The 23340-nt window shown below is 39.7% G+C and overlaps 1 protein-coding gene across 5 annotated transcripts; it reads left to right on the top strand.

Moving 5' to 3' along the window:
• The first annotated feature begins 420 nt into the window (after nt 1-420).
• pde9ab (phosphodiesterase 9ab) lies at nt 421-15982 on the top strand. Of its 5 annotated transcripts, none has more exons than XM_070434353.1 (19): nt 421-841; nt 1297-1414; nt 2304-2374; nt 2910-2987; nt 4315-4358; nt 4479-4533; nt 4828-4898; nt 5072-5159; nt 5934-6015; nt 6101-6175; nt 6396-6482; nt 6653-6757; nt 6827-6909; nt 9835-9991; nt 10829-10942; nt 11154-11258; nt 11828-11956; nt 12585-12680; nt 13333-15982. In XM_070434353.1, exons 2-19 carry the CDS (start codon nt 1346-1348, stop codon nt 13381-13383), a joined length of 1560 nt encoding a protein of 519 aa, XP_070290454.1. In that variant the 5' UTR covers nt 421-841; nt 1297-1345; the 3' UTR covers nt 13384-15982. The 5 variants fall into 5 exon arrangements, with proteins under 5 accessions (XP_070290454.1, XP_023824706.1, XP_023824707.1 ...); XM_023968938.3 differs by having other exon boundaries at nt 421-1414; nt 13333-13411; nt 15064-15982; XM_023968939.3 differs by having other exon boundaries at nt 421-1414; nt 15064-15982.
• The last annotated feature ends 7358 nt before the right edge of the window (nt 15983-23340 follow it).

Raw genomic sequence — 23340 nt, 5'->3', positions numbered from 1 at the left:
TCACTGTAAAAACCGTTGAGTGGTGTAAACATGCTCCAGGATGTTTTTATCTTGTCATATTTCATGTAATGTGGAAAATTGGTAACGGCACAGAAACGGCTCATACTCGCTTATCTAAATCCCATATCCCTCAAAAACATATTCTGGTACCACATCACCCATGTCTGCATTGCATTCCAAAAGGCACCCTATTCACTTTATAGTGCACTACTTTTGACCAGGGCCCATGGGACTCGTCAAAAGTAGTGTACAATATAGGTAAAAGGGTACCAGTTGGGATACACACATACTTCTAACACCATCTGGACCTTTCATTTCCACGACCCTAAGTGAACTATTAATTAATCAGAACAAGCCCACTTTATTAATGATGTATGACGTGCACCATTCACCATTCAAGGGGTTACCTCAGATTTGAATAGGCATTACCTAATGAGACCATCAAAGCTAAACACATGCACATGATGTCAATGTTTGATTATTCTCCACCACCATGGGTGCATCCTCAAGTGTTTCCTTGATTCCTCTTTCTTAGCCGCCTCCTCGAACTGTGTTGGAGGCGACGCCGCGAGAAATCAATTAAATACCAATGAGATTTTACCTCCATGATCTGAATTCAGAGTTTATTGAAAGGAGTGGATGATGTGAGAGGGTCAGGGGATAGCCTACTTCGCCGTAGTAACGGTACCTTGGCAACTGCAGAGTTAATGGGTGATATTTAAAGGGCTGGTGGTGGATCCCTCCCCCAGGTTTCATACAGGTTGTATTCCCTCGCTCTCTGGATCTGCAGCATATCAACAGGCAGGAGAGGTTTGCTTCTGACAGTGACTGACGGAAGTATGTAAGTCTAGTTTCATTAGATTCTTTGCAAGATGAATTAGCATTGAGATATTTTTGATCTTGATATTCGTTTTTTGCTACAGGAGTGTGTTTATATTTCAATGTGTTATGTAGCAACTGGTTGACAGGGAAATTATAGTATTTATCTATATTCATCTATTATTTAATTTATTGAAAGTATATGCAATTAATATTTAAAAATGATGATGAATAAGGTTACTTTTACTTGCTTTTCATGGTAATGATCCAGCATGAATGTAATACATGGAATGGATAAATAGCTGCTCTGAATTAATTTCATCCTAGACATCAACATTTGTATTTCCTTCTGTACCTGCATACTTATTCTCAACCCCACGGTACACCACAATGATATGAAATGAATTGTAGACAGGTGAGCGTGGTACCAACGATCCACATGAGCAAAAGTACAACTGTCATTTGTGCCTTTCCCAGTTCCCATTTCATTTTTTCACAGAGACGAGGAGCGAGGCACAGGGTCACTATGGGTACCAGCTCCTCATCGTACGCCCCAAAGACAGTCTACCTAGATGTGGATGGGAAAATGCAGAAGGTGAGTGAGACCAGAGATCTGTCTATAATGACAAGATGCTTATGTTCCAAAGGCGGGAAGGCAGGCGACAAGCTTAGGTCCAAAATAAGCCCATAGAAACACATTGGGCTTATTTTTGACAGATGTTGGCAAGAGTGAAACCTCTTGCCTCTTCCTCTTTGGTGAGACTGAGTGACACAACTTATGATCCTGGTACACCAGCTGTCATTATCATTTCATTACAGCTGATATAATGCAAATAATATCAACAACAATGACATGCATGTTTTTAAGGAATTATATAACACTTTATAAGGAGGAGCTTAAGTAGTGTAACTGAATCATAGGTATTGAAGGGATGGATGCTTGAGGTATTTCAATTATATTAATTTGTAATTGTCATGAATGAGGATGGAAAGAAAGTTGAAGGAAAATGTGTTTTATGTTTGATGTTGATTGCATTAGCGGATTTTTAGATGTAGTAAATATGAAGTAGTTTGATGGATAGAGCTTACAACTCAAACCACTTGAACTCTCTCTGCCTTACATGTGACCACCTTGTGTTCATCTCCTGTGAAAGTATGGGGGCTTTGGTCAGGTCAAGAGGTGCCGAGATAAGACACAGGTGATTCACAGGTGGTTGTGACACAAAAGGCAGGTGTAACACCTGGAGTGAACATGCTCTCATCATTATTGATATTCATTCTATTGATTTCAGTTGTTTGGAGTTTACGGTTATAAAGAAAATCATTACTTGAGTAGTATTATTTATCTTCGGTATCCCTGAAATACTTTATGTGCAAATACAGTACCAAGACACTATTAAGTATGAAGATATGCAGTTTGATCTACATCAGTACTATTTGTATCGATGTATTGTATCTTTAAATGGTCTTGCCTCTGTTTTTAGGTGATTTTCAGTCGATACTGCAGCCCCTGTGACATCCGAGAACTGCTGTGTTCTTCCTCTAACATAGCCAGGTCAGTGGCACCTCACTGCCCTTTTTCACTCAAACACAAACACATCTTCATTTGAGCCAGTTTGCTACAGCAGGAAAATAATCCTGCATCAACAGAAAATGTGGATTATAATTAATGGACATTTTTGTTGGGGTTGATACATTCTTTGTAAGCGGAAATCAAGTCTAAAATTTCAAAGTGGAAATTACAAGCGTCAGAAGCCTTTTTAATCCTCAAATACACTACAAGTTTTACATTTCCTGTATTGCAGGAAAATTCTCCTGCAACAGGGTGGTCAAATTAAGATCCTACATCTGTACACCCTTATGTCCTGCACATAACGTTAAATCAATATGCCAACTGTCTAACATTACTTATTATGCTAAAACTCTTGAGTTTGCATAATGAATCTCCTCGCCTTTGAAGCTTGCATTGTCTGTCCTCAGCTTCAAAGTGTTTTTTTACTTACCGTTTCCCTTTTCCCCACTTAACATGATGCAGCCTACAATACTTTGATGTATTTAATACTTTGTGTAATACTTTGATTTGTCCTCAGAAATACTGCTATAAGGCTGGTGGACTCCGAGGGAGCGCTGATCTCCATCGATCCCACAATGCCTACCAACACCCCAAAGTAATGACACGTGTTTTTGGAAACACTGTATTTTTTACAGTCCGCTGTTTGACCTGGTATTTATTCAGACAATACATTGTGAATAGGTAATAAGCTTATATTAGTCATTGGTTTGGTGTAGACATGGTAATAATGTATACTTTCTGCTAATTTCCTACAATATATACACTACAGTGCAAAAGTTTGGGGTCACTTAGAAATGTCATTTTTTTTAAAGAAAAGTTTGAGAAACAGATGCCTCACAAGTCCTCAACTGGCAGATTCATTAAATAGTACCCGCAAAACAGTGAGGAGGTGACTCCGGGATGCGGGCCTTCTAGACAGTGTTCCTCTGTCCTGTGTCTGTGTTCTTTTGCCCATCTTAATCTTTTCTTTTTATTGGCCAGTCTGAGATATGGCTTTTTCTTTGCAACTCTGCCTAGAAGGCCAGCATCCCGGAGTTGCCTCTTCACTGTTGACGTTGAGACTGGTGTTTTGCGGGTACTATTTAATGAAGCTGCCAGTTGATGACTTGTGAGGCTTCTGTTTCTCAAACTAGACACTCTAATGTACTTGTCCTCTTGCCCTGTTGTGCACTACTCCTCTTTCTATTCTGGTTAGGGCCAGTTTGCGCTGTTCTGTGAATGGAGTAGTACACAGCGTTGTATGAGATCTTCAGTTTCTTGGCAATTTCTCGCAGAATGGACTGACGAGTTTCAGAAGAAAGTTCTTTGTTTCTGGCCATTTTGAGCCTGTAATCGAACCCAGAAATGCTGACGCTCCAGATACTCAACTAGTCTAGAGAAGGCCAGTTTTATTGCTTCTTTAATCAGAACAACAGTTTTCAGCTGTGCTAACATAATTGCAGAAGGGTTTTCTATTGATAAATTAGCCTTTTAAAATGAAACATTTGGATTAGCTAACACAATGTGCCATTGGAACAGGAGTGATGGTTGCTGATAATGGACCTCTGTATGCCTATGTAGATATTCCATTTAAAAAAACAGGTGTTTCCAGCTACAATAGTCATTTGTAACATTAACAATGTCTACACTGTATTTCTGATCAATTCGATGTTATTTTAATGGACAATTATTTTATTTTTTTCACAAACAAGGAAATTTCTAAGTGACCCCAAACTTTTGAACGGTTGTGTATATATTTTCAAATATAAACAACAACAAAACATTTGCGGGGACAATACTTTAAAGTAATATTGTGACACTGTGTAGGTAAACGTTTTTCCAGATGGTTCAAGCTAAATCACTTAAATTGGAGCGTGGGATACTAGCTGCAATTACTGTGGTTACTGAAATCTGCCATCTGTTGTTGTTTTGTCTCATTGCAGCTCCCAGTACAAGGTAATGCCTCAGTCGACTGGTCAGGTGGGAGGTACGCTACAATACGAAGCATTTGCGAATTCTATAATTTTCAGTCACACATACAGTAATGGTAAATAGATAATACAGAAGCAAAGTCAGAACCACCGATATATATTTTTCCTCCTTTCAGACAAAGAAGACATGTTCCAGAATGTTTTGTCTCAGGTGGCAGAGCAATTTAGCAGGTGATATACAAGTATTCATTTAAAAAAAAATATTTTAGTCATTTAGCAGATACTCTTATCCAGAGTGTTTTGTTTAGTATAGTTTATTCGATCAAGTTAGAGATGATATCTGAGAAAATATCTGTGGCCATCGCACCAATTTCTGGTTTTGTCTCTCTTTTCATTCATCTGTTCAGTCTGTGTTGATTTTATTTGTAAGTTTAAAAAAGAATAGATAAGTGTCCACTGTTGCCTAGGCTCACACAGATTTCTGCTCAATTAAAGGAGTTATGTTTTCCTCCATTTCTGTTTCAGGGCTTTTCGAATCAATGAGTTGAAGACAGAGGTGACCAATAGGCTTGCCATGTTGGAGAAGAGAGTGGAGTGTGAGTGATGGCGTTACTGTATTAACGTTGGCACCACTGGCTTTAGTTTGTGGGAATATTCACACCTACACTCTATATACTTTTATATGCAATAGAAAAATTGAATATATAAAAAATAATATATTGGTTTTGTTGTGAAATATTTAATACTATACATTGACTCTCTGTTGCAGTAGAAGGGCTTAAAATGGTGGAGATTGAGAAGTGCAAGAACGACCTGAGGAAATTACGGGATGAGATGACCTCAAAGGGAGGAGGAAGGTCAGACAACTGCAAATAAACCAAATTATCATCTCAGATAGTAGTAATAATAATAATGAATTAAACAGAATCCAGAGGTATATGTCTACATTTACAACATTTAAGTTTAAAAGGTCAATGTTGGTGAGGTCAATGTTGGAAGAATTATATAGAAGACACTCAAATCCGTGTTGATACATTCAAAAGGCCTTTTAAGGGCCCAAAGTAACATATTGTTCAGTACATTTCCCTTTAAGGGGCAATCTGCAATTGCTACATCCATTTTTGGATTGTTAAATTAATGATATCCATTGATTCTTGAAGAATATAACTTATAAATGCCTCATGAGCTAAGTTCAACTGTCCTACCCCATCAGATCCCAAAATATAAGCATGTTTTAATACCTTTTTTTGCAAACAATGTAATTGTAAACAAACACTGTATAGCCTCAAAACATGGTTCAAATGATAATTGTTTCCTCGTGGATAGTCAGCTTTGTCTATGAATTTGAGTGGTTACCATTCTCCAGCTCAATCCTCAGCTCTTTCCAAAACAGAGGCAGGGTAGCTGCTTTTGTTATTCTTTGAACTGCAGATTGTCTCATTAATACTGTATGTGTGGTCTATTATGATTTAAAATAAGAGCCTCTTAAAATTGACTAAGCCATACGTTGCCCTTAAATCAGTGTTGATTGAAGGTCCATTACATGAAAGACCCTTGAATATGTTCTTCTATATTCTTAACTTGTAGGCTACCGCCCTTCTGTTTTCCCCAATATTGCTTCTTATTATTAGAGTGACTTGTGGTTGCAAATATAGCTTCACAGAGGACGGAAAGAAACTGTCCCCAAGACGAGACGTTCCAAATTACCCAAAGGTAAACAGTTAAAGCATAATAACCAGTACACCTTTTGTTAATGGTGAATAAATGACTTACATTACTCTTTGCACTATGTCTACAGTATACTCTATCCCAGGAGACCATAGAAGCTCTGAAGAAACCTACATTTGATGTTTGGCATTGGGAGCACAATGAGGTTGGGGATATTTCATGTAGCCTAATTTGGGCAAATATGCATTGCATGTATGTATGAATGATAAATGTATTTTTATCTGACAAATGATTATTCTTGCTTTGGTACTTTTTCCAAGGCAATCTATAAAGATAGCTAATCAGCATCTTAGTCCCAATTGCTATGTGTAGCATTAAACATATTCTGATAGTACTCATTACTGTATTGTGTTTCCAATGTGGAGATGCTAAGCTGTCTGGAGTACATGTATCATGATCTGGGCCTGGTGAAGGAGTTTAATATGAACCCCATCACACTGAAACGATGGCTGGTGAGTTAGATCCACACTTGTGAAACCCCTATCTATCCCAAGTAGTCATTAGCCTCGATTTACATTTTTTATCTCATGAAAGAAAAAATATGCACTTTTGAGCTGATTCAAAAACTATTAAAAAAGGCTTGATTTCTTGTTTGTAAGATGTTTGTTGCTTTGTGTTTCAGCTGGGAATCCAGGAGAATTACCGCAACAACCCGTTCCATAACTTCCGCCACTGCTTCTGTGTCAGTCAGATGATGTATGGAATGATTCACCTGTGCAACTTAAAAGTGAGAACACACCTCATATAATTTGTGTGTGTGTGTGCGCGTCACTCTGACTCTAGCTGTGTTTCTCAGGAGAGGCTCACCATGACTGACATGTGCATCCTCATGACAGCTGCCGTGTGTCACGACCTAGATCACCCAGGCTACAACAACACGTAGGTCACATTACATATACCTTTATATATATACAGTTGAAGTCGGAAGTTTACATACACTTAGGTTGGAGTCAATTAAAACTCGTTTTTCAACCACTCCACAAATGTCTTGTTAACAAACTATACTTTTTGCAAGTCGGTTAGGACATCTACTTTGTGCATGACACAAGTAATTTTTCCAACAATTGTTTACACACAGATTATTTCACTTATAATTCACTGTATCACAATTGTAGTGGGTCAGACGTTTACATACACTAAGTTGACTGTGTCTTTAAACAGCTTGGAAATTCCAGAAAATTATGTCATTGCTTTAGAAGCTTCTGATAGGCTAATTGACATAATTTGAGTCAATTGGAGGTTTGGTTATGAAAAGTGCAAATCAATCCCAGAACAACAGCAAAGGATGTTGTGAAGATGCTGGAGGAAACAGATACAAAAGTATCTATATCAACAGTAAAACGAGTCCTATATCGACATAACCTGAAAGACCTCTCAACAAGGAAGAAGCAACTGCACCAAAACCGCCAGAAAAAAACAGACTACGGTTTGCAACTGCACATGGGAACAAAGATCATACTTTTTGGAGAAATTTCCTCTGGTCTGATGAAACAAAAATAGAACTGTTTGGCCATAATGACCGTCGTTATGTTTGGAGGAAAAAGGGGGAGGCTTGCAAAAAGAAGAACACCATCCCAACTGTGAAGCACGGGGGTGGCAGCATCATGTTGTGGGGGTGCTTTGCTGCAGGAGGGACTGGTGCACTTCACAAAATAGATGGCATCATGAGGAAGGACAATTATCAGTCAGGGAGTTAAAGCTTGGTCGCAAATGGGTCTTCCAAATGGACAGTGACCCCAAGCATACTTCCAAAGTTGTGGCAAAATGGCTAAAGGACAACAAAATCAAGGTATGGGAGTGGCCATCACAAGCCCTGACCTCAATCCCATAGAACGTTTGTGGGCAGAACTGAAAAAGCATGTGAGAGCAAGGAGGCCTACAAACCTGACTTAGTTACACCAGCTCTGTCAGGAGGAATGGGCCACAATTCACCCAACTTATTGTGGGAAGCTTGTGGAAGGCTACCCAAAATGTTTTACCCAAGTTAAACAATTTAAAAGCAATGCTACCAAATACTAATTTAGTGTATGTAAACTTCTGACTCACTGGGAATGTGATGAAAGAAATTAAAGCTGAAATAAATAATTCTCTCTACTATTATTCTGACATTTCACATTCTTAAAATAAAGTGGTGATCGTAACTGACCTAAGACAGGGAATTTTTACTAGGATTACATGTCAGGAATTGGAATAAACGTATTTGGCTAAGGTGTATGTTAACTTCCGACTTCAACTGTGTATATATATATATATATATATAGTACCAGTCAAAAGTTTGGACACACCTACTCATTCATGGGTTTTTCTTTATTTTTTTACTATTTTCTACATTGTAGAATAATAGTGAAGACATAACAACTATGAAATAACACGTATGGAATCATGTAGTAACCAAAAAAGTGTTAAACAAATCAAAGTATATTTTAGATTTGAGATTCTTCAAAGTAGCCACCCTTTGCCTTGTTGCCAGCTTTGAACACTCTTGGCATTCTCTCAACCAGCTTCATGAGGTTGTCACCTGGAATGCATTTCAATTAACAGTTATGCCTTGTTAAAAGTTAATTTGTGGAATTTCATTTTATGCGTTTGAGCCAATCAGTTGTGTTGTGAGAAGGTAGGTGTGGTATACAGAAGATAGCCCTATTTGGTCAAAGACCAAGTCCATATTATGGCAAGAACAGTTCAAATAAGCAAAGAGAAATGTCAGTCCATCATTAATTTAAGACATGAAGGTCAGTCAATACGCAAAATGTGCAGTCGCAAAAACCATCAAGTGCTATGATGAAACTGGGTCTCATGAGGACCGCCAAAGGAAAGGAAGACCCAGAGTTACCTCTGCTGCAGAGGATAAGTTCTTGGATAAGTTCATCATTTTTGCAAATGTATAAAAAAATCCATACAGAAATATCCAATTTACATATGTATTCACAACCCTGAGTCAATACATGTTAGAATCAACTTTGGCAGCAATTACAGCTGCGAGTCTGTCTCTAAGAGCTTTGCACACGTAGATTGTACAATATTTGCACATTTATTATTTAAAAAATTATTCAATTATGTTGAGGCTCAGATCTGGGGAAGGGTGCCAGAAAATGTCTGCAACATTGAAGGTCCCCAACAACGCAGTGGCCTCCATCATTCTTAAATGGAAGAAGTTTGGAACCACCAATACTCTTCCGAGAGCTGGCAGCCCGGCCAAACTGAGAAATCAGGGGAGAAGGGCCTTCTTCAGGGAGGTGACCTAGAACCCGATGGTCACTCCGACAGAGCTCTCGAGTTCCCCTGTGGAGATGGAAGAACCTTCCAGGAGGAAAACCATCTCTGCAGCACTCTACCAATCAGGCCTTTATGGTAGAGTGGCCAGACGGAAGCCACTCCTCAGAAAAAGGCACATGACAGACTGCTTTAAGTTTGTCAAAAGGCACCTAAAGACTCTCAGACTATGAGAAATAAGATTCTCTGGTCTGACGAACTCTTTGGCCTGAATGCCAAGCGCCATGCTGTGGGGATGTTTTTCAGCGGCAGGGACTGGGAGACTAGTCAGGATAGAGGCAAAGATGAACGGAGCAAAGTACAGAAAGATCCTGGATGAAAACTTACTCCAGAATGCTCAGGACCTCAAACTGGAGCGAAGGTTCACCTTCCAACAGGACAACGATCCTAAGCACACAGCAAAGACAACGCAGGAGTGGCTTCGGGACAAGTCTCTGAATGTCCTTGAGTGGCCCAGCTAGAGCCCGGACTTGAAACCGATATCTGGAGAGACCTGAAAATACTTGTGTGCTAATGCTATTTATCTGGTAGGTACCAGATAAACGCTCACACAGAGCTGGCGGTGCGCTACAACGACATCTCGCCCCTGGAGAACCATCACTGTGCCGTGGCCTTCCAGATCATCTCCATGCCAGAGTGTAACATCTTCGCAAACATAGAAACGGAGGCCTTCAAACACCTCAGACAGGTGAGGCACCAGGTTTCTCACAGCAAGGGCCTCACTGAAATTTGAATAACAACGTATTTGTGAAGTAGCATGTATTATAGTTTAGAAGCTAAAAATGGGGTTTAGCAAAGTTGGGATAAATATACACTGAGTGAACAAAACATTAGGAACACCTTCCTAATATTGAGTTGTACCCCCTTTTGCCCTCAGAACTGCCTCAATTCATCAGGCATGGACTGTTCAAGGTGTCGAAAGCATTCCACAGGGATGCTGGCCCATGTTGACTCCAATGCTTCCCACAGTTGTGTCATGTTGGCTGGATGTCTTTTGGGTGGTGGATCATTCATTTATTGATACACACGGGAAACTGTTGCGCATGAAAAACCCAGCCGCGTTGCACTTCTTGACACACTCAAACCGGTGCGCCTGGCATCTACTAACATACCCCGTTCAAAGGCACTTAAATATTTTGTCTTGCCGTTCACCCTCTGAATGGCACACACACAATCCTTGTCTCAATTGTCTCAAGGCTTAAAAATCCTTCTTTAACCTGTCTCCTCCCCTTCCTCTATACTGATTTGAAGTGGATTTAACAAGTGACTTCAATAAGGGATCATAGCTTTCATCTGGATTCAACTGGTCAGTCAAGGTCATGGAAAGAACAGGTGTTCCTGATGTTTTGTACACTCAGTGTGTAGCCTACCATGAATAGAAACCAACGTTATTGTAAAATAAATGGTATTACACATCACCACCTAAACATAGGGATAGTTTTGCACAGAGGATGGCTTTTGCTTGTGATTTTGGCCAGGATTGGTTTCTAGTATAGTATAATGATATTATTTGCAACCTTGGCAGGCTATCATCACTCTCATCTTAGCCACAGATATGGCCAGACACGGTGAGATACTGGACTCCTTCAAGCAGAACGTGGACAACTTTGACTTCACCAACCACAAGCATGTGACATGTGTATGTATGCAATTACGTATATCCTCAAGTCAAGGTTGACATACAGCATGTGTCAAATGTATTGCAGAGACTTTGGGGGAAGCCCAATCCCGGGTCTAGCAATGGACAACCCAGCACCTTAACCTTAATGCCAAGACGTCTGAACCTCTTTACAAGGTTGTAAGGTGTTACATCCGTTATGTTTGAGGATTGTTGTTGCGTCTCTGTGCAGCTTAAGCTGGTGCTGATCAAGTGCTGTGACATCTCCAATGAGGTGAGACCCACGGAGGTGGCCGAGCCCTGGCTAGACTGCCTGCTGGAGGAATACTTTATGCAGGTAAGTTACAGCTTTTTTGAAAATGATTGTCAATTAACTTGTGAAGAAAAAGTATAGTCTTGACTAATCTCGGACACAGAACCAAAATCGTGCAAATTAAGTTCTGGGGGGAGACAAGACTAGCAAAGTCTCCACCCCTCCAAATGAAAACTCTCAGCCAGTTTTGGGCATGTCTATAGGACAAATGTCCCTTCCCCTTCCAAAATGTGAGAGCCTGTGCAATTCAGATTTGTCCAAATGATTAGTGACAAAACAGTTGTGTACTGGAACAAAGTTCTCATTATTCGTTGAATCCCACAGTCTGTCGACAGATGCTACTACCATGTATGGTAAGTGTATTTGTCCACGAGAGATGTCCACGAGTCTTGACCAACCTTTAATGTTGCAAGGAAGTATTTTCACCTTAAAGATATTTACGTTTCTTATCTCATGAAATCACACACATCCTTGGTTTAAGGCAAACTATATATGCATTTGCCAATGGGTGTGTGGAGGTGTGCCCCTTTCTTTCCAATGAGGAAAGAAGCAAATGTTCTGTATAGGCTTTCATTATCTGTTTTTGTGTTCAGAGTGACAGAGAGAAATCTGAGGGTCTCCCAGTAGCTCCTTTCATGGATCGGGACAAAGTGACCAAACCCACCGCTCAGATCGGCTTCATCAAATTCGTCCTCATTCCCATGTTTGAGACTGTTATGAAGGTGTGTTTCTGTTTCCGAGTGAGCCTGTAACTGAGATCCAGAGTGAGATTCAACAACCCAAAATGTTTGCCAACAAAAATGTATGCTATAACACTGGGGCGGTTTCCTGGACAGGGGTTCAAACTTTAGAACCCAGTTCCTACATTTGAATATAAAAATAGATTTTATCAAACAAAACTATGCCACATTTTTATCTCTGGGACCCTCAGGATGACAAATCAGAGCAAAATTACTGAATATAAGTACATTATTTACCTTCAGAGGTGAATGTATCAAACCAGTTGCCATGATACAAGTTTTTTGTTGTTGTGCACTCTCCTCAAACAATAGCATAGTATTTTTTCACTTAATTGGACAGTGCAGTTAGATTAACAAGAATTTAAGCTTTCTGCCCATGCAAGACATGTCTATGTCCTGGGAAATGTTCTTATTACTTACAAAATCATGCTAATCACATTAGCGCACATTAGCTCAACCTTCCCGGGTAGACGTTAATCTATGGATGTAAATCAGTGGTGGCAAGTGACTTAAATTTTTTTTTGAAGGATAATGGATGAAAACTATTTTGGGACAAAAAGCTAATGGGATGACAATCTTTCAAATGACTACATCTAAATGTGTGTCCTAGCTTTTCCCCCAGATTGAGGAGATTATGGTGCAGCCTTTGCGGGATTCTCGAGACCACTATGAAGAACTTAAACAGATTGACGATGCTATGACTGAGGTAAAACCTTTCTCCTCACACCTCGTTGACCTCAAGAATCGAGGTCAATCTCATTTGTATTGTATGTAAAAAAAAATAATGGAAAAAACATGGAATACATTATGGCTGACTCATTATACAGACTCTTGAGAGAGAAAAACAATAGAGAACATGGGTATTTGTAGTTAGAATTGTGTGTTTAATTATTTTCCTGAATTGACTGAAGTTAAGCTGAATGTGTCATGCCCATTGAAAATGGGGGCCCTTTTATTAATTTGTTTGCTGAAAATATAAAATAAATGTTTCTTCAATGCATAATTAACTCAAAGATATCGAATTTGGCCGTCATTTACCCCTTGAAAAAATTAAGTGCATGACACCTCTGCCTCATCATTGCTTTCCTTTTATTGTGTGTAAATGCGGTATGTCCTGTTACAAGGCACTACTACAGCAGCGTAGTACTGATAATAACTGGCTCAGGGGTGAAGTTTCCCCTATGTGCAGATCGAGACTCAGCTTCCTCAATCCTAACCTTAGCACTAGTGGGGAAACTTTTAAACTGACCCAAGATCAGCATCTAGGGGTAACTTCACCTTGACGTCACCTTTATTACTCTATAAAATCCCTCCACCTCCGTCTTGTCTTAACATAAAGGTGTCTTTTGTTCTACAAGGCACAGAAGAAAAAAACTGAGAGCAAGTCATTAGGAGGAAAGAAGAAATAAACTTTTCCTGCAAACTCATTGGTGCCTTGTAAGTTTAAACATTAGATAGATGTGACGTGCCCTCCTCTTTCACTCTCTGACCAAACTTTATCCCACTAATGATGTAGTTTACATTTATCCCAATATGAACAGGATATTTAGAGGGGACCTGATCCTAAATTAACACTTCTACTCTGACACATGCAGCCCATATAGCATTGGTAGGCCCTAGACTGGTTTCAATAGTAAGTGTCATGTGCCATCTAGTGGTCATACCAGTGTTACCATATGGTTTATTAGCCCTCAGATTAAATAAATGTATGAACTTCACAGGCTGGTGAAAGTGCACAGGGATTTTAATGCTGCTTTCCAATAAATATCGAGGGTCTTATTCTGCTGACATGATGATCGATGCTTGACATCCGTTTGACAAATAAACATTCTCGCTCTTATCCATAATAATCTTGTCATGTAAACGCAGGTGCCAAGACCAGAGTAGGCACATTTGCTATTTAACGGAACAGTTTTTTTGACAAAACTATCGATAGAGTTTCAAAATGCAATGGAAACACATTGAACTTCAGATTTTTATTCGGGACATGAAATCTTAAGCAAAAAAATAGCTTTTTGTGTCCCCACCGAAAGACAAAACCCCTGCTCATGCAAACCTGGTGATTAGAAGGTCCTGTGTAGATTGTATTTTCAACCAGAACGATCAGGAAATAACACTGATGTATGTTTTTCCAATGAGGAAACAGTGTTTGTTTAATCAGCTCTTGTACAATATGATACACATAAAATGTAATTTTGACCGCACTGGACCTTTAAATCAACTCATATTACATAGTATTACATAGCAGTATTGCCGATTTATCATATGATTGATATTGTTATGACATTCTATAAAAGGTAAAGCTTCTATACTAACTATTTTAGAAGGCATATTGACATGGCTGTTCTATTGTAGAGAAGTGTGTGTGTAATAGGTCCACCTCACCTCATTCCTCTCTTTTGAAATCTAGTTCTGTGTGACCTTTGGTACGATCTCCAGCAGATGCATATTATGCAATCTTTTCCTCTTATCCTGTTCTCCTCATTTGATCCTTGACCTGAAGTAGAAATAATCCAGGATCACAACTCTGGAGGCTGAGATCTGTTGTGTCCTAATCATGTACTTTCCTCCCCCTTGAATTGCATGTGTTGATATATCAGCGGTGGCTGGTGACACTTTAAATCGAAGGACATGTTCATTGTAATGGCTAACATTCCATTCAAGCCATTACTATGAGCCGTCCTCCCTTTACCAACCTCCACTGTTAAATGAATTATCTGTATATTAATCGGCCTTTGAATAAGATCCCATTGATGGATGGCTATGTCGATAACGCCTCACTGTACAATGTAGATCTTCTGTTGTTCATAATGATAGTCTTCTCACGCAATGACCCTCGTTCCCAATTAACTGGTTATGCCCACCTCTATGTTTTCTGGCTTTAGAGACCTCGGATGGTGTTTCCATTCCGAGGGGGAAGCAAGGCGTCTGCCTGAGCCTGAGCAACCGTCTTGGCCTTGGCCATAGAAAGGGAGACTCCTCCCCTAGTACCACAACTTCCTGTAGTTATATAGTTATGTAGCCAGCCCAGGCAAGTAGGGTGAAGAAAAATACAAATTAACTAATCAGAACCTTCCCTCTCTCCTTAGCCCCTCCCAACATAAAGTGAGAAGAGGAGAGAAGACGGCAATGATATTGTTTGGCCTTAGGTGTGGCAACACTGGGGCTGGTTTTGTTTCATCTTGTTATTTTTGCACAAGGTTTTCTTTTGGTAGAGAAGGATGAAAGATTTCGGGAAAAATATGAAGAGATTGTGTCTTCTAAATTAGTATGTGAGGTAGGTTAAATAATAGTATTTATAATATGGATAGTATTTACGTAGGGCTTTTCATTGTATTACATTTTACATTTAAGTCATTTAGCAGACGCTCTTATCCAGAGCGACTTACAAATTGGTGCATTCACCTTATGATATCCAGTGGAACAACCACTTTACAATAGTGCATCTAACTCTTTTAAGGGGGGGAGGTTAGAAGGATTACTTTATCCTATCCTAGGTATTCCTTAAAGAGGTGGGGTTTCAGGTGTCTCCGGAAGGTGGTGATTGACTCCGCTGACCTGGCGTCGTGAGGAGTTTGTTCCACCATTGGGGTGCCAGAGCAGCGAACAGTTTTGACTGGGCTGAGCGGGAACTGTACATCCTCAGAGGTAGGGAGGCGAGCAGGCCAGAGGTGGATGAACGCAGTGCCCTTGTTTGGGTGTAGGGCCTGATCAGAGCCTGAAGGTACGGAGGTGCCGTTCCCCTCACAGCTCCGTAGGCAAGCACCATGTGTGTATGGTATACCATTGTATGGGGCTAACGTACTGTACCTCTGCCACCTTATGGGCATTTTAAAGACAAAGTTGGAGATTAGGGACATATAGCAGGTCGGAAGTATTTTAACTTAGCCGGTTTTGTAGAAATCACTACATGATTTACAGTGAAAGGACAAATACATTTATACCAGTGTATATTATGACTTTGCATATCAAATAAAATGGCAATACTTATTGGCCGATCATCTCGAAGATGTGTCTTTATTTTAATGTTACTTTTAGATAAACTTGCGTCTCCTGAGAAACTGGAGAGGTCAGTGTGTGACAGCTATTACACTACATTTTATTTCTCCACCTGCTGGTTATTTGGGACACCTTTTCCTTTCTGAGGCCTACTGAGACTTTTTTGTCACACTAGTTTTCCTCTTTAAAATAAGTTATCCATCATCATTATCAACCTGGTCTCTCATACATACTGTACACACAAACACCCAGAAGCAACAGCCAGCTGCAAAACATTCACAATGCAGAGTGATACAACATCACAACTTTATATATCAGGGATCAGCAACTAGATTAAGCCGCGGGATGTTTTTTTTCTTGAGAGATGTTCAGGGGGCCAGAACATAATTACAAATAATTATGCAGACTGAAAATTGACCTCAAGAAGCCCAAAAAATATAACATTTGACTAAAACATAATTTCAAACCTTGCTTAAATTTCACATAAATCCAATCAAAATCAAATTAAATGGTATTTGTCACATGCTTCGTAAACAGCAGGTGTAGACTAACAATGCAGAAAGAAAGAGAAATAATATAATAAAAAAATAACACTAAATAGTAAAAGTTATAATAATATACAATGAGTAACGATAACTTGGCTTTACACTGTAGTGTTTTCACGATACCAACCTTGTATTAACGATACAATACCAGGCCAAAGAAATAATAGAAAAGTAACAGAAATAATAGAAAAGTAACTTAATAATATGCTATGAGTAATGATAACTTCGCTATACACTCACTATCTCTTTATTATGCGTAGGAACACTTCGTAACAGATTTCCAAAATTATAATGACTGGTAGTTGATTTGCTGGTATTTTTAGTCTTTTATGTCCAACATTTAATTATTGTTTTTTTAAACCCTTTATTTATTTTATTGTATTTTTTGCACAAAAAACTTGGGGTGCCACATACAATTACCTGGGGGCTGCTCGTTGGGGAACCCTGCTCTATATGATGATGATAATTGCACTACTATGAAGAATCTGTGAAAGAGATTTCAGGTTGTTCTGTTGCCGTCCTGGTCGGCCTTACTGACCTCGTCGATGTGGAAGACGGAGCAATTGAGGGCGGAGGAGAAGGCGCTGGGCCTGGCAGTGCAATGTCTTCTTCGCCTTGCTGTCAGCATCAAGATGACCGGCTCTGAGGGCTGGGCTGTCTGGAGGTGACTACCCAGGTGGATCGTACTCCTCAGAGCGCTGGTTGGGGAACACCTTTGTCACACTCCATCTCCCTGAGTAAGTCGTCTCACTGCCAGGAAGGCCAGCAGAAGCCAAAGGAAGAATCAACGTTCGCACATTATCTATGGAAAAAGCAGAAACGGGCAGATAAGGCTACTGTATTTGACCATCATTCCATAGACCTAAAGCTGAGTTCACAGAGACCATCTGAGTAAATCTAGACCAATCTCAACTAGCTGGTTTAGATTTTGGAACACTGGAACCTGTTCACATAGAAAATCAGACAAAATCCAAAACTGATCAATCCACATGTTCAATCTTTCTAAACTGAGAAAATCTCCGTTTTAGAACTTTTAAACTGGATTGTGTCAGATTTTCTCTGTTTTTGTTTTACCCTTTCTCAGATGGTCTCTGTGAAAATAAAGTAATTCCTTGTTCACCACTGCAACCACCCAAGCCATAGACTTCTCTCTGCTTCTGCACAGCAAACGGTGCATCAAGTTTGACACCAACAGGCTCCTGAACAGTTTATATCCCTAAGCCATAAGACTGCTAAATAGCTAACTAAATAGCTTACAAAATGGCTACACGGACCGAGTTTACCCTAATTTTGCAGTCTCTATGCATATCTCTATGCTCATTCAAAGGGCCCTACACACTTACACACACTGAAACTCCAACACACATACAATCACTCACGGCATCATTTGCTCACCCACACATAATATGCACATACATATATACACATACATATATACTGACTCTACACACACCCACTCACATACAGTTGAAGTCGGAAGTTTCCATACACCTTAGCCAAATACATTTAAACTCAGTTTTTCACAATTCCTGGCATTTAATCCTCGTAAAGATTCTCTGTCTTAGGTCAGCTAGGATCACCACTTTATTTTAAGAATGTCAAATGTCAGAATAATAGTAGAGTGATTTATTTCAGCTTTTATTTCTTTCATCACATTCCCAGTGGGTCAGAAGTTTAAATTAGTATTTGGTAGCATTGCCTTTAAATTGTTTAACTTGGGTCAAACGTTTCGGGTAGCCTTCCATAAGCTTCCCACAATAAGTTGGGTGAATTTTGGCTCATTCCTCCTGACAGAGCTGGTGTAACTGAGTCAGGTTTGTAGGCCTTCTTGCTTGCACACACCTTTTCAGTTCTGAACACAAATTTTTGATGAGATTGAGGTCAGGGCTTTGTGATGGCCACTCCAATAACTTGACTTTGTTGTCCTTTAGCCATTTTGCCACAACTTTGGAAGTATGCATTGTCCATTTGGAAGACCCATTTGCGACCAAGCTTTAACTTCCTGACTGATGTCTTGACATGTTTCTTCAATATATCCACATAATTTTCCTTCCTCATGATGCCACCTATTTTGTGAAGTGCACCAGTCCCTCCTGCAGCAAAGCACCCTCACAACATGATGCTGCCACCCCCGTGCTTCACAGTTGGGATGGTGTTCTTCGGCTTGCAAGCATCCCCCTTTTTCCTCCAAACATAACGATGGCCATTATGGCCAAACAGTTCTATTTTTATTTCATCAAACCAGAGGACATTTCTCCAAAAAGTATGATCTTTGTCCCCATGTGCAGTTGCAAACCGTAGTCTGGCTTTTTATGACGGTTTTGGAGCAGTGTCTTCTTCCTTGCTGAGTGGCCTTTCAGGTTATGTCGATATAGGACTTGTTTTACTGTGGATTTAGATACTTTGTACCTGTTTCCTCCAGCATCTTCACAAGGTCCTTTGCTGCTGTTCTGGGATTTTTCCGCACCAAAGTACGTTCATCTCTAGGAGACAGAACGCGTCTCCTTCCTGAGCGGTATGATGGCTGCGTGGTCCCATGGTGTTTATACTTACGTACTATTGTTTGTACAGATGAACGTGGTACCTTCAGGCGTTTGGAAATTGCTCCCAATGATGAACCAGACTTGTGGAGGTCTACAATTTTTTTTCTGAGATCTTGGCTGATTTCTTTTGATTTTCCCATAATGTCAAGCAAAGAGGCACTGAGTTTGAAGGTAGGCCTTGAAATACATCTACAGGTACACCTCCACCTCCAATTGACTCAAATTATGTCAAGCTTCAGCATCAGAAGCTTCTAAAGCCATGACATAATTTTCTGGAATTTTCCAAGCTGTTTAAAGGCACAGTCAACTTAATGTAAACTTCTGACCAACTGGAATTGTGATCCAGTGAGTTGTAAGTGAAATAATCTGTCTGTAAACAATTGTTGGGACAATTACTTGTGTCATGCACAAAGTAGATGTCCTAACCGACTTGCAAAAAGTATAGTTTGTTAACAAGAAATTTGTGGAGTGGTTGAAAAACGTGTTTTAATGACTCCAACCTAAGTGTATGTAAACTTCCGACTTCAACTGTATCATAAATCCTGATGCCTAGTTACCCCTATACATACACTATATACACAAAAGTATGTGGACACCCCTACAAATTCTTCTATTTCAGCCACACCTGTTGCTGACAGGTGTAAAAAATTGAGCACACAGCTTTGCAATCTCCATAGAAAAACAAAGGGCAGTAGAATGTTCTTACTGAAGAGCTCAGTGACTTTCAACGTCATAGGATGCCACATTTTGTCAAATTTCTGCCCTGCTAGAACTTCCCCGGTCAACTGTAAGTGATGTTATTGTGAAGTGAAAATACGTAGGAGCAACAAAGGCTCAGCTGCGAAGTAGTAAGCCACACAAAGTCACAGAACGGGACAGGCGAGTGCTGAAGCGCATGGCGCGTAAAAATTGTCTGTCCTTGGTTGCAACAATCACTACTGAGTTCCAAACTGCCTCTGGAAGCAATGTCAGCGCAATAACTGTTTGTCGGGAGCTTCATGTAATGGGTTCCCATGGCCAAGCAGTCGCACACAAGCCTAAGATCACAATGTGCAATGCCAGCGTCGGCTGGAGTGGTGTAAAGCTTGCCGCCATTGGACTCTGGAGCAGTGGAAACGCATTCTCTGGAGTGATGAATCATGCTTCACCGTCTGGCAGTCCGACGGACAAATCTGCGTTTGCGGATGCCAGGAGAACGCTAACTGCCCGAATGCATTGTGCCAACTGTGAAGTTTTGTAAAGGAAAAATAATGGTCTGGGGCTGTTTTCATGGTTTGTGATAGGCCCCTTAGTTCCAGTGAAGGAAAATCTTAACGCTACAGCATACAATCACATTCTAGACGATTCTGTGCTTCTAACTTTGTGGCAACAGTTCGGGAAGGCTTTTTCCTGTTTCAGCATGACAATGCCCCCGTGCACAAAGCGAGGTCCATACAAAAATGGTTTGTTGAGATTGGTGTGGAAGAACTTGATTGGCCTGCACAGTGCCCTGACCTCCACCCCATCGAGCACTTTTGGGATTAATTGGAATGCCGACTGCGAGCCACACAGTCACAGGCCTAATCTGGCCTAATCTCCCAACATCAGTGCCCAACCTCATGTAATGCTCTTGTGGCTGAATAGAAGCAAGTCCCCGCAGCAATGTTCCAACATCTAGTGGAAAGCCTTCCTAGAAGAGTGGAGGCTGATATAGCAGCGAAGGGGGACCAACTCCATATTAATGCCCATGATTTTGGAATGAGATGTTCGACGATCAGGTGTCTGTATACTTTTGGTAATGTAGTGTATCTACCTTTATCGATCCAGTATCCCAGCACATTGTAAATATGGTACTGGAACTGACCCTGTATACAGTATGCTTACTTACTTCATCGTGTTCTTATTTTTATATCTTGTGTGTTTTTTGTTCTACCTTGTTATTTTTAGTATTACATTGTTATTGATTACTGCATTGTTGTGGTTAGAGCTTGCAAGAAAGGCATTTCACTCTACTTGTGCATGTGACATTAAAACTAGAATTGTACTGTGGAAATTTACACTGCACATTTTATGAATGGAAAACTCATGTTATCGTGTTCATTTTTGTTTTCAATTTGTGTAATCCATTAATTCTAACTCTAAATTCTAACTCTAAATAAAACTTGTTTTTTATGTGACCAATTCTTTATTATTAGATTTTCAGTCAAGTGTGCAGGTACAGTACATGATTATTGGATTTTATCATCAATGTAATTTATCATCAGCATAAACATAATCGTTTCCTTAATCATTCATTATAAAAGTTATACTACTTTAATTGAATAAAGGCCTAAAGGTTGCATGTCCATGTTAAAGAATCCATAAGAAACCATAGTAACTACCTGGTAATAAGCAGGCTATGAAAGAGAAAGAGAAAGAAAGAGGAGGCCAGAAGTTTCAAATTGCTAAAAGCTATTCTGATCCATATTCATCCTCTTGGGAATCCCTTTCATTAGAGTCTCGTTTTCTCTACTGTCTCTGTTTTGACTTGGTGCCATCAGTTAAAGTGCTGTTCAGTGCCACCTAAGGGTGAGACTGTGAATGGTGGATCTGCTCAGAGAAAACAGACACACTTTTTATATAACACTTTGTTTTTACTTAACTGATGCAGTTTTTATTTAATTTAGTGATATTCTGTTAAAAAACTAGGATATTGAAACAGTCCAGTGTGTAACCAACATCCACACTCTTACATTGAACTATACTCTCTTTGAAAAAAGGACTCCAAAAGGGTTTTTCGACTGTCCCCATAGGAGAACCCTTTTTAGTTCCAGGTAGAACCCTTTTGGGTTGCGTGTAGAACCCTCTGTAGAAAGGGTTCTACATGGAACCCCGAAAGGTTTCTATTTGGAACAGAAAGGGGTTCTTCAAACGGTGCTGCTATGAGGACAGCCAAATAACTATTTTAGGTTCTAGATAGCACCTTTTTTTTCTGAGTGTAGGGACCAATGTTTGGCTGGCTGGAAGGCTTTTGCCATTGCTGTCAAATGCATCAGCATGTAGCCTAATCTCTGCCTCGCAACTTCAAATGCAGAAACTGACTTAAGTCAGGTTTATATTATAGGTATAAGGAATAAAGTTGAGTTCACAGATGAACTGTCAGTACTGTTCTCTCATATTCGTGGTGGTATGAGATATTCATCAGGCAGCTTACATGTGGGAACCTTTCACATCCAGTTATTTTTAATCCTTTTTTATCCCTCTTTGATCAACAATATTTTCTCAGGTTACCATCTTGTTGTGATAGACTGAAGAAAGAAACTAGTGGACTGAACTTTCTGTCGTCCTTATTGTGCCCTTATATGTCAAGTGGCAGTGATTAAGCGTGTACTGGATATGCTGTTCTACATGTTATTATTACATGATGCTAATTATAGTCCATCTATCTCTCTGAGGGATTAGATTTTACAAACAAAAGTTACCTAATGCATACACATAGTAACAAAACATAAAACTTTATTTTTGAAATATGTAAACCATTGGATGATGGTAAGTGCCTTAACTTTTCACTGTGTTATTTGATTTTAAAGTAATTCTATGGTTTAAAATGTTTTATGAAAAAAAATATGCCGTTGAAGCTCACAATGTTTTCTAAAAGTGTGTCTAGCTTTGACAAATTAAAATCCTAAATTGTCTTCATACTAATGCTTCTTCTATTGGGTATCATATTGCAAAGCTCATTAGATTTGTGGGTATATAAACATCATAATGCGCCATCTAAAACCATGTTTTGGAAAACACTCCCCGTCTTCCAACTTCTCGTCATGGTGAAGATGCTGGTGCTTCCACACATTTGGGGTTCCTGAGTTAATTAAGCAATTAAAACATCCCATCACGCTTAGGGGTCATGTATAAAAATACCATGGCTAGAAGAAGAGATCTCAGTGACTTTAAAATAGTAGTCTAATGTGTGTCTCAGTCACCAACACAATTGAACACTTATGTTAGATTCTCGAGCGGTGTCTGAGACAAAGTGTTTTCTACCGCCATCAACAAAACACCAAATTATGGAGTTTGTTGTGGAAGAATGGTGTTGCATCCCTCCAATAGAGTTCCAGACACTTATAGAATCTATGCCAAGGCACATTAATGCTGTTCTGGTGGCTCATGGTGGCTCAACACCCTATTGAGACACTTTATGTTGGTTTTTCCTTTATTTTGGCAGTTACCTGTATGTTCCATCCATATAATGCACAAACATCCATTGTGGAGTTTGACTGCCCTCTGGTGATGACTGGACTGAAGGTTGCCTGACTAACTA

Source organism: Salvelinus sp. IW2-2015, linkage group LG23 (genome assembly GCF_002910315.2).
Source record: "Salvelinus sp. IW2-2015 linkage group LG23, ASM291031v2, whole genome shotgun sequence".
NCBI classification, from domain to species: Eukaryota; Metazoa; Chordata; class Actinopteri; order Salmoniformes; family Salmonidae; genus Salvelinus; species Salvelinus sp. IW2-2015.
The sequence above is the reverse complement of the archived record's forward strand: the minus strand, read 5'-3'. Positions and strand labels throughout refer to the sequence as shown.

Coding starts and splice junctions, on each gene's coding strand:
- pde9ab (XM_023968938.3), top strand. CDS start 1,220: ATGAATTGTAGACAGGTGAGCGTGGTACCAACGATCCACATGAGCAAA. Junction 2,375..2,909: donor TCTTCCTCTAACATAGCCAG/GTCAGTGGCACC, acceptor ATTTGTCCTCAG/AAATACTGCTATAAGGCTGG. Junction 9,992..10,828: donor CCTTCAAACACCTCAGACAG/GTGAGGCACCAG, acceptor CAACCTTGGCAG/GCTATCATCACTCTCATCTT.